The 12,056-nt window shown below is 38.5% G+C and overlaps 1 protein-coding gene across 1 annotated transcript in view; it reads right to left on the bottom strand.

Moving 5' to 3' along the window:
- LOC127527283 (Fc receptor-like protein 5) overlaps positions 1 to 9,505 on the bottom strand; it is a 36,645-nt gene extending 27,140 nt beyond the window's left edge. The window contains exon 1 of the mRNA XM_051925471.1: positions 9,344 to 9,505. Within this exon, the coding sequence (XP_051781431.1) occupies positions 9,344 to 9,395 (52 nt within the window). The 5' untranslated portion in view covers positions 9,396 to 9,505. The remainder of the gene's footprint in view (positions 1 to 9,343) is intronic.
- Positions 9,506 to 12,056: the final 2,551 nt, after the last annotated feature.

Here is a 12,056-nt window from a genome sequence, read left to right as displayed (position 1 = left end):
CAGTTGTTTCTGTCTGAATAGTTTATATAAACATGCCACTTTAATTAATACATTTTATAATGCACATAAATTATTGCATATGAATAGTTATAACACACAGTAGTAAGTAGTGCTTAGAGGTAAGAGGTAACATTGCTATTTAGTTAATTCTTTAGTTGTAATTTTAAAAAAAGTTTATTTCATAGCAAGATTGTGGAGCTGAAAAAGTTACATTTTTTAAAAAAACAATTGTTGATTTCGTTTTTGTGAGTCAGAGGTTGCAAGAGAAATTAGAGTACTTGAACAAATAAGCAGATTGGAAAGTCCTGGACCTGGTCCTGGAGGGTGCAGTGGACATGACTTTCATTCCAACTAGTTTCTTCATTGCATATTAATTCTTATAACTAATGCAACATGCTATTTAATGAATTGAGCACTCTGCTGAATGTTAGAATGCTGTTGCCTCAGAACTCCCTAGCAGTGCATAGAATACCCTTTCTAGAATAATTCAAAAAATGTTTAGAATACACAATACACAAATGGAAATGGTACTAACTTAGCTGCAATTTCGCACCACTGGTGTGAAAAATGTGACTCTTCAACAGAGTTTGCCAGACTAGAAAGAGACTACAGAAAAGGGACGTAGGAGTGACTGGGGAAGATAACATGCCTGCCTGTTTGTTCAACAAATTGGAAGTCACCAATCCTAAAAAACCAGATCCCAGTCTGGATATCTAAATCCAACCATGCTCACATCTCCAGCAATATCAAAGTACACTTCAACTCATTTACCATTTGTACATTAAATCAAATGGAAGCAAGGTTCAATGCTTATCATAAGTGAAAAAGCCATCACCAATGGTGTGCTTACACACTTTTTGCTTTCTAGAATCAACTGCATAAAACAGGGTTTTTTCATCTGAGCCGAGACTCTTCTAACCTGTTGCTTATCTTCTTTCACAGTGATGATTGGCTGCTAGCTACAAACATTTAAAAACTTCTCAATTGTTCAATATTTTTTTTAAATTAAAACAGGTTCTTTGAGATGAATACACATAGATCTTTGTTGCTGAAACTGAATTGTTTAAAAAGGATAGAGATACGGTAACTAAGAAGAACAAGCAAGTCCAACTAAAAAAGCAAAAAATCTTTCTGAATTTCAAAGAATAGCAAATGCCTCACTATTGACAATTACATTTTTCTGCAAACACACAACTGAGGAAAAAATTAATTAACAACCAGGATTCATGTTAAATTAAGATACTACTTGGAAAAAGTTTGTTTTGTCAACTTTGTACCAAAGGGTCTCAGAACACTGCCTTTGTCATTATCATCACCAGTTTAACAGACATTTTCTGGGTTTACATTGATTAGTCAGTTGCCCCCAAATCTCCTTCCTCCATTCTTCACAGTCCTGGACATCAGTTTGGATTAGACTTATTCTTTTCATATCATCTGACACCTCGTCCAAATATATGCTCTTTCTAGCTTTGCTTCATGTTCTGCTTTCATCAGCCATTTCTCACTTCCACAGAGCATACTACTTCTTATACAGCTTTAATAAGCTTTACCATTCAATGCCAGAGAGACTCCTTTAGCAGCCACAATGGGTCACAGCTTCTAGAATTTCTCTCACCTTTGCTATTACTGCTGTGCCCTCACCACCATCTACATTTAAACTGCCAGCTAAATAAAATAACTTCTCTAATTTCTCCAAAACAACTCTATTGGCAATATCTAAATTTACACTTGTTAAATCAGTATTCTGCACACCTCTTACATCATTTATGAATTGTAAAATAAATGTAACTATTTTAACCTTCAGTCTAAATGGATGGAAATATTAGCATTGTCACAGGGTGCTGGGGGGCGGCCCAGCCAGGATGCCCCAGAGGACCGGAGGAGGGCTTATGCCTCCCCCAGACCACGTGGGGGTGACCGCCCTGGTGGCTTTGGGGACCACGGGTACAGAGCTTTGAAGCTCAACTCTGTAGGGGCCCATGGTCATCTCCAGGGGGTGCCTCAATGACCTCAGCACTTCCGCCACACCCAGAAGTGCTGGGGGGAAGAGGATTAGGGACACCCGGAGTACTTCCGCCACACTGAGGAGTGCCGGCGGAAGCTCATCAGAAGACACCAAGAGCACATCTGGGTGTGTATAAATGGGGCCGCTTCCGTCCATTTGATGGCTGGAGTCGGGTGGAAGATGATGGAGCTTGGAGGAGAGGAGTGGAGGCGGTTAGGAGAAGAGAAAGGCATTGTGTAGAGGGCCTGGACTTTTGGGTGATTGGTGCTGCGGCACTGGGTTGTGCGTGTTGACCATTGTAAATATCTGTAAATAAACATGTTTTGGGTGACAAAACCATGTCTGCCTGTCTGTGTCCGGCCTGTTCCCCACAGCATGATCAATTTGCACTGATTATTACCTAGTTTTATTGGTTACAGTATAATATAGTCTAATTTAGGTTACAAGAAATGCTATAGTAGGTAGAATACAATAAATTAAACAATCACAACATACTATGTTTGCTTTGAGTAAATCATACTGAGGTAGGAGGAACTGTTCAATTCCTCTCTGTGTCATCTTGTCTTTATGCTGCTTGGACATGCATAGCACCTGCATCATACTGCTTCAGTTTCAGTTCAGATATCCCTCTATGGTAACCAAAAAAGTTTAGTAATGACTGTTTTTTTTATTTGATGAGTACTTAAAGTTCACACGCTGCCTTAAGATTGTTGATATACCGTTTTGGAACAACTTTAGTGTTTTACCGACACCGAACTTGTCTCAGAGAAAATGTGTGAGTACAGCAGGTACCTTCTCGATGTAACATAACAATACAACGGCAACTGCTCATAGTCATAGGTAAACTTAACATAACCGCAATGTTATTATTTTTTCCTGATTAACAATATAAGCCATAAGTTTAAATGTTGTGTGTCTACATGTTTCATGTCAGGAACTTAATAACTTACATACAACAAACATTTTGAAAACAATGTCCTCCTGGCATCCCAACTGACTGGAAAACGGGACTTGTCATTGGAAAGGGAATGGTGATAACGTGGATTGCGGCAACTACAGGGGATAACACTGCTCTTGGTGCTTGGAAAGGTCTTTGCTAGGGTCGTCCTCAATGGGATCCGTGATTACCATGGACTGGAGCAGTCTGGTCTTACGCCTAAGAAGTCTACCATCAACCACATTGTGGCACTGAGGATTCTCATGGAGTGCAAATGCAAATATCGGCAGAGTTTCTTTGCAGCCTTTGTCGATTTTTGTAAAGTGTTCAACTCAGTTCATCGAGCTGCCCTGTGGGATATGCTGAGGGTTCGCAGGATCCCCTCAAGGTTGCTGGATATCATGGCCAGCCTATACACTGGTACTGTGAGTGCTGTGCAGAGTAGAGGCAGAACCTCTGTGTTTTTCCCAGTTAATTCTGGGGTTCGTCAGGGGTGTATTCTTGCTCCAAATCTGTTCAGTGCTTGCATGGACTGGGTGCTGGACAAGGTTGTGGGGTCCAGCAGTTGTGGGGCATCTGTTGGCAAAGAAATATTCACTGATCTTGACTTTGCTGACGATGCTGTGATCTTCAATGAGTCAATGGAGGCTCTGATTGGGGCTCTCAAGAGACACAGCGAGGAAGTCTGAGGGTCTGGGCTTGCGAGTGTCCTGGATAAAAACCAAGATCCAGGCCTTTAATGACCTCTTCGGCACAGCCATCAGCAGTGTGTCTGTCTGCGGATAGAGTGTCGACCTTGTCGAGAGATTTACTTACCTGGGCAGTGACATTCATGTCTCTGGTGACTCTTCCTAAGAAGTCAGTAGATGGACTGGGAGAGCATGGGGGGTCATGAGGTCGCTGGAAATGGTTGTGTGGCGCTCCCGATATCTATGCAAAAGGACGAAGGTCCAAGTCTTTAGAGTCCTGGTGCTTCTTGTCTTGCTATACGGTTGCGAGACATAAACACTATCCAGTGACCTGAGATGAAGACTGGACTCCTTTGGCACTGTGTCTCTTTGGAGAATCATTGGGTACTGCTGGTTTGTCTTTGTGTTGAATGTGTGGTTGCTCATGGAGTCCCGAATGAGACACATTACCTGCATCGTGAGGGAGTGTCAGTTACATCACTACTGCCATGTGGTGCGATTCCCTGAGGGTGATCCGGCTCGCAGGAGCCTCATTGATGAGGACCTGAATGGCTGGACCAGGCCAAGGGGATGCCCACGTAACACCTGGCTGCGGCAGATAGAGGGTCATTTCCAGAGGGTGGGACTGGACAGCGTCTCTGCCTCGGGGGTTGCCAACCAGGATCCTGAGCTGTTTCGTCGTGTGGTGGGTGTGGCAACACATGTACTAGTGCATGCTCCCCAACTTGACTTGATTGACTTTGTCAAAATGGAGTGAGCTAACTTTAAATATGAAAAAAAGACCAGGTTACCTGAAACTGTTAGTGTACTGGCATAAGAAAGTTAACAGACACACCTTAATAAAGAATTCCTCACAATTAATTTTTACTTTTTCCAATTTTGATTCTTTTGTTATGTAGTGCTTTTCAACAATATTTCTTACATTGCAAAAAACTATTATTAGACGTTGATATAGAAAAGCAGAATACACACCTACTATTAATGACAAACTAGCAGAAAGTAGATTTACCTGTCAATATGTCATTTCAGATTTTGTGAAAAGGGCTAATTAGGAGCAGGACAGCTAACGCCTCAGTACAGAACTGAGGCAAACAGAAGGAATATATAGGGCACTTTAGGTAACACCGGAAAGTCCTAATTGTAAATAAGTGAGGAATGGTACCATGGCAAATCTACAAATACTAAAAAAAACATAAACAGGAAGCAAAAAATGGAATAGGGGGTGATTACAAATTTCAAGAAACATAACATAACAAAATCTTAACACAGCCATTCCAGTTATTACACACTGAAAGTATACATTCCTCTTTGCCAACTTCTAATCCTTCTGCTTATTTTTAGTCATGTTTTAGACAGTTACAGGAAGCCATTAGTTAAAATAACTGCAACATATGCAAGGTAAGAACTAGCAATGGATAAGAAGAACAGTCCTCATATGGTTATAAATGGCTCAATCTTTCTATTTTCTAATTCTTCTTATTTCGGAATTCAAACTCCCAAAGGAGCAGAGGCAGTTCTGGTAATACTGTGTAAAAGGCAGGAAGCAATCCAACCTATAATGGCAGTCTATTGCTGGTCACACTTACAAACACATATGAAGGGGATTTAAGATCACAGCCTGTGTAACCTGAGCATCTTTGGGATATGGGGGGAAAATGACAGCAACCATAAAATACCCATCCACAAAGTGTGAGATCTGAGAAAAGAACACTGTGGCAGACACTGGAACCTGCCATGGTAGACTACTCCTTGTTATAGTAATCCACTTATATTTAGAAAAAATTAGATGTAATTTGAATGTATTCTTTGATTTACCCATTAACTCAATTAAAGGTTATGTGGAGCCCTGGCCAGGATGGAACTGCACAGACTTACACATACCAAGGTAATAGTGAATCATCTGGTGTTACGCATTCTCAGCAGAGGTCATTGGAATATTGAGGAATTCAGTAAACCATTAACATGTAGATAGATAGACATATAGATTGATGCTACACTCCCTGTCTATGCAAGGACACTTACTGTAGCATATAGTCATGTTAGAAATGTAGCTACTACATTTGTTTTCAACATTTTTTTGTCAATATTATTATTATTATTATTACTATTATTATTATTATTATTATTATTATTGTATATTTAAAGTACTAGATGCCTTCACCCAAGGCAACATACAAGACCAAGACATTTTACAATTGTTTACACATATTTTTACAACTGGTTCCCAGGCAAGTTCAGTGACTTGCGCTGGGTCAACCAAATGAAAAAGAGGCGGGGACTGAACTGGGAGTCACATGTTTTAAAGTCCAGGGCCCCGGCCACTAAGCCACACTACCCAGAACCATGTATCCCTATACATTTATATCAGCTGGCTATTTGTAACCAATGTTTTCGTCATGAGATCAAAGTTACAGGTGCATGTTATATTTCTTATTGCTCTAAGTGGAAATTAAAAACTGTTTACTTCACTCATAGTCAAAGAAATTTAATGAGAGCAAAAGTTAGATTTTAAATGATGATAATATTTGTGTGCATTTACCCTGGAGTAGGGGCGTCTTCCTGTTCTATAAATCTTACACAGACAACTTATAATAAGTAGCCTGTTCACATTCTTTATATACATCTCCTCTGTGTATTTCTCTGTGGGTGTGTGTTTGTGTGTGTGCGCATTTTTAACCATTGTATACCAAGCTCAGAAGGTCAAACACAAGACAGGTGTAGAGATAGAGGGATAGGCTCAGGGTCTAAAATCAAATCATATTGTTTCTTCCCCTCATTTTATTATACTTTTATCACAGTGGGTCTGCTCTGGTTACCAGCAAAAATAAAACAGAAAGAGGAAGAGAAACAATGTGGCTACAGGATGCAATTGCAGCATGTTCCTTAATGTGATGCCTTCATGCTTGGATTTTTTAATTCAGTTCACAATATATAAATTCAAAGTTAAACTTCATACATTTGTGTATTGATTTTTTAATGATGGTTCTATAAGAGTATATTAAATGTATTCACTCAACATCTGAGTTTGCTTTCTTGAATTCTGGGTTTAAGGAAGTTACAATCTATTCTGGAAGGCAATGGTGCATATAAACATAGCCTGCTTCTTCTTCTTATTCAATATAAAAATAAATGTAGGGAGCAAGTAAATGTACAGTGTATACACTTAGATACAATTAACAATAACACCATTGTCCCTTTTAGGAATGATTTACTAATAAAGAATGTGTTACTTAACATGATAAAGATCTAAAATCAACTATTCAGTCTTTACTTTATACTTGCTCATAAAGTGACTATTTAACCACACCAATGTAAAAATGGAATTATTAATCTGTTGGTATACACTTGTATAAAATTAAGTTTGAATCTGTAAGTAAACCAAGAAAATAGATAGCTCTATCTTTAGGCCTGATGTTGGTTGAACTTTTTTACTGGTGTATTCTTGATGTATACTTTAGTTTCCATGACTTGATAAGTCCATTTCTGTACTTCCATAATTTGCTTAGAATGACTCACAATATTCATGTTACTAGATTTGAAATGGCCATGTGTGTTTAGGAAAAAATAATATACAGATATTGAAATGTGTGTGGCGGATGCTAGAGGACATATTATGGTTTGAACTAATGAAAAGCATGATTTCTTTGTAAGGCATTGTTTAAAGTTAAATAAGGTTCATTCTATGTGTCATTTGAATGTCTCTGTATCAATCTTGCATTAAAAGGCTGCAGCAGCAGAGGCTGTTTGCAAGAAGTTAAATCATGGCTGTCTGCTAATTTTCTTATATTAGATAGTGATAAAACAGAGGTTCTTCTGGTAGGAACTTAATCTGTTTTGGACAAATGTGATAATATTTTATTGACTATTGATAATTCTTTAATATCTTCTTCCTCCCAGGTTAAGAGCTAAGGTGTTATTCTCGATAGTACCTTAAAATTCGAGGCACATATTAATAATGTTATTCAGTCTGCATATCTCCATCTACATAATATCAGCTGTTTATGTCCATCTCTTTCAGCTACCAGGACTTCTATTCTTGTTCATGCTCTGGTTATATCTCATATTGATTATTGTAATTCTATCCTTTCTGGTCTTCCTCACAAACTCCTTAACAAACTTAAATTGGTTCAGAATGCTGCAGCTCGTATTATTACCAGAACCCCTTACACAGAACACATTACTCCTGTCCTCCAGCAACTTTTTTAAGATTTTAAGATTCTGCTTATTATTTACAAGACCCTTCATAATCTGGCACCTCCTTATCTTTCTGATCGTCTTCAGATCTCAATTCCTTCTCGTTTCCTTAGATCTCCTTCCTCTATCAATCTTATTATAAACTATTATGGGGTTTAGAGCGTTCAATCAAGCAGCCTCATGCCTCTGGAATTCTCTCCCACAAGTTATTTGTAATATTGACTCTCTTCCCACCCTTAAATCTCATATTAAAACACATCTTTTTAAACTGGCTTATTCTGTTCGATAATTTTAGCTGATAAATTTGAATTCAATTTTATTATTGTATTTATTCTGGTTTTATTGTACTGTAATATTCTATTAATTTTATATTGTGACTGTTGCTATTAATGTGTTCTGTAAGGTGTTCTTGTGTGCCTTGAAAGGTGCCTATAAATAAAATAAATTATTATTATTAAAACCAATTCAGCTGTTACAACTATTGGATTCAAATTGTTGGCAAACTTTAGAACCATTCCATTGATTTGTGAGTTATAGTGTTCACAGTTACTCAAACTCATAGACACGTCTTTAAAAAATGGCTAAAATGTGTTCTAAGGATACCAAAACATGTTTTACACTTAAAACTCAAAGCTGATTTTTTCATTAAAACAATAGTTCTCAATATGTGAAAGATGGAGAAAGTAAAAATAACTAGCAAAAACACTTTAAAACATGAGCCTACGAGCTCAGCAATAGAAACCACTGCCCACTGAAGCACTTCAACAAATGATTTCCATCAGCACAGCACTAGCACTTTACTTTTACCTTTAAACTGATCATATCTGAACTGTACACAGACATATCACATCTGCTGTATTTCTGATTAAACTGAAACAGGTAACAATAACAAAAGATTTAATTTCTGCTGTTGAAAAGGTTATTATTTCTAAAAGGTCAAAAGTTAGGCTATTCTTTAAATACTCCCACTTACTAAAACTATATGACACTGATTTATAACAGAAATACTATGAATAGTGATTTATAAGGCTATGTATCTTGTGAATTTCCCCTTGGGATTAATAAAGTATCTATCTATCTATCTATCTATCTATCTATCTATCTATCTATCTATCTATCTATCTATCTATCTATCTATCTATCTATCTATCTATCTATCTATCTATCTATCTATCTATCTATCTATCTATCTATCTATCCAATCAGGGAGATTAAAAATCCGACTTGTTAAACTGTTTATTCTAAATACTACATGATTTCTTTTCTCTGTTCTCACCTACTTACACAGACAGCAAGCATTAAAAAGTGATAAGAAGAATTTGCTGTATGTCACTGTTGCTGTGGGAAAATTGTGAATATCTTAAAAAAATTACATATTTTTATCAATGTAATTGTTTATGATTAAAGTCAACCTTTTTCTGTAAGAGGTATTAAACTTAACACACAGCTAAGACTTCTGATAGAATAAAGTTCAAACAAGAGAAGAAGTGTTAAAGATTTACAGTCTCAGATACTTACAGAGCATGATGTACAGCTGCCTCATGGTGGAGAGCAAGAACAAAAGTTGCATGTAACCTTTTAAAACACTAACTCTTTATATGGATTTTCTAGCAAGAATGATCTCAAAACCATCATCTTGTGGTTTACAGAGTATATACGCTGCAGTTCTCTTTTATTTAAAACCTGTTAAGTGGACAGATATAAAACATGAGTCAACCACTCGTCCTATGAAAAATGTCAGTTACCACATATTTAACTTATTTCTAGCGCATAAGTGTACTGTTGATTGCTTTTTACTCTCAATCTCTAGATACCATTGCTCTAGTCTTTTAGTCACTAATAATGTACATCTTCATCATTATTGTTGCATGCAAAATAACAGAAATGTAAAATTTAGAGCACAACATAGTTTTGAAAACCTGTTCAAAAATTAAGTAAAGTTGAAATTGTAGACAAATAGATACAGGTAACAAGTTTCTCTTCAATGGTCTTCCTAAAAAAGTGCTGATAGGCTAGTTTGAAGCCAAGACACATATTTGGTCCTAGTATTGGCACATTAACACAGCCACAGAGGATGCACAAACCAGAGACTTTCTCCGTGCCAGATCCCAAGCCCAGATAAATGGGGAGGGCTATGTCAGGAAAGGCATCAAGTGTAAAAATTTTGACAGATCACTATGTGAACAACAATACAGATTTCTATACCAGTTGGGTTGAGGCCCGAGTTAACAATGGCTGCCTCCAGTACTGTTAACCAACAGGGTGCTGGGGGAAATTGAGCTACTTGGCAGAAGGACAAGAAGAGGGGGAAGGCGTGCCTGGAGGCCAGGGGAGAGGAGGAAGGTTAGGAAGTGAGGGCTGGTACTTTGAATGTCGGCAGAATGCCTGGTAAATGGAGAGAGTTAGCTGATATGATGGAGAGAAGTAAGGTTGATATATTGTGCGTGCAAGAGACCACATGGAAGGGGGGCAAGTCCAAATGGATCAGAGGCAAGTTCAAATTATACTACTATGGTGTGGATGGGAGGAGAAATGGGGTAAGTATTATCCTGAAGGGACAGTATGTCAAGAGTGTTTTCGAGGTTAAAAGAATGTTGGACAGAGTGTTGATTGAAGCTGGAAGTTGAAGGTGTGATGATGAATGTTATTAGTGCATATACCCTGCAAGTTGGGTGTCCGATAGATGAGGAAGAAGACTTTTGGAGTGAGTTGGGTGAAGTGGTGGAGAGTGTACCCAATAGAGAGAGAGTGGTGATTGGAGCAGATTTCAATGGACATGTTGGTGAAGGGAACAGGTGGGATGAGAAAGTAATGGTGCCAAGGAGAGTAATGATTAAGGTCAGATGATAGTGTATTTTGTGAAGAGGATGGACGTGGCTGTGGTGAATACGTATTTTAAGAAGAGGGAGGAACACAGGGTGATGTACAAGAATGGATGAAGATGCACATTGGTGGATTATATCCTATGCAGGAGGATCAGTCTGAAGGAGATTGGAGACTGCACAGTAGTGGCAGGGGAAAGCATAGTTAGGTAGCATAGGATGGTGTTCTGTAGGTTGACGCTGGAGATCAAGAAGAGGAGGAGATTGAGGACAGAAGCAAGGATCAAATGGCGGAAGTTGAAAAACGAAGACTGTAAGGTGGAGTTCTGGGGGCGGGAGTAAACAGGCACTAGGAGGTAGTGAAGAGTTACCAGAAAGCTGGGCAACTACAGCAGAAGTAGCAAAGGAGACAGCTAGGAGGGTGCTTGGTGTGACATCTGGACAGAGGAAGGAGGACAAAGAAACCTTGTGGTGAATGGGGAAGTACAAGTCAGTATACAGAGGAAGAGGTATGTGAAGAAAAAGTGGGATAGTCAGTGAGATGAAGAAAGTAGATGGGAGTACAAGGAGATAAGGTATATGGTGAAGAGAGAGATGGTGAAGGCTACAGATAAGGCATATGATGGGTTGTAAGAGAGGCTGAACACTAAATAGGGAGAAAAGGACCTGTACCAATTTGCTAGACAGATGGTCCAAGCTGGGAAAGATGAGCAGGAGGTTAGGGTGATAAAGGATAATGATGGAAACATACTCACAAGCAAGGAGAATGTGTTGAGCAGATGGAAAGAATAGTTAGAGAGTGATTAATGAACAGAGCAAAAGAGAGAAGGTTGAATGATGTGGAGTTAGTGAAGCAGTAAGTGCAATTGATTAACAAGGAGGAAGTAAGGACAAAAATGAAGAGGATAAAGAATGGATGTTCGTCCAGATGACATGCCTATGAAAGCATAGAAGTGTTTAGGAGAAATGGCAGTGAAGTTTTAAACCAGATTGTTTAATGCAATCTTGAAAAGTGAGAGGATGCCAAAAGAGTGGAGAAGAAGTGTAGTGGTACCGAAGAATAAATGGGATGTGCAGAATTGTAGTAACAACAGTGGGATAAAATTGATCAGGCAAAGCAAGAAGTTATGGGAAAGAGTGGTGGAAACTAGATTTAGAAGGGAGGTGATGATTAGCGAACAGCACTACAGGTGCAATGTTTGCTGTGAGTGTGTTAATAGAGAAGTATAGAGAAGGCCAAATAGAATTGCATTGTGTCGTTGTGGACCTAGAGAAGGCATATTACAAGGTGCCTAGAGAGGAGCTGTGGTATTGTATGAGGAAGTCAGGAGTGACAGAGAAATATGTAAGAGTGGTACAGGATATGTATGAGGGAAGTGTGACAGTGGTGAGGTCTGTGGTAGGAGTGA

This window comes from Erpetoichthys calabaricus, chromosome 3, assembly GCF_900747795.2.
Source record: "Erpetoichthys calabaricus chromosome 3, fErpCal1.3, whole genome shotgun sequence".
NCBI lineage: Eukaryota > Metazoa > Chordata > Cladistia > Polypteriformes > Polypteridae > Erpetoichthys > Erpetoichthys calabaricus.
This window is presented reverse-complemented; position numbering and strand designations above follow the sequence as displayed.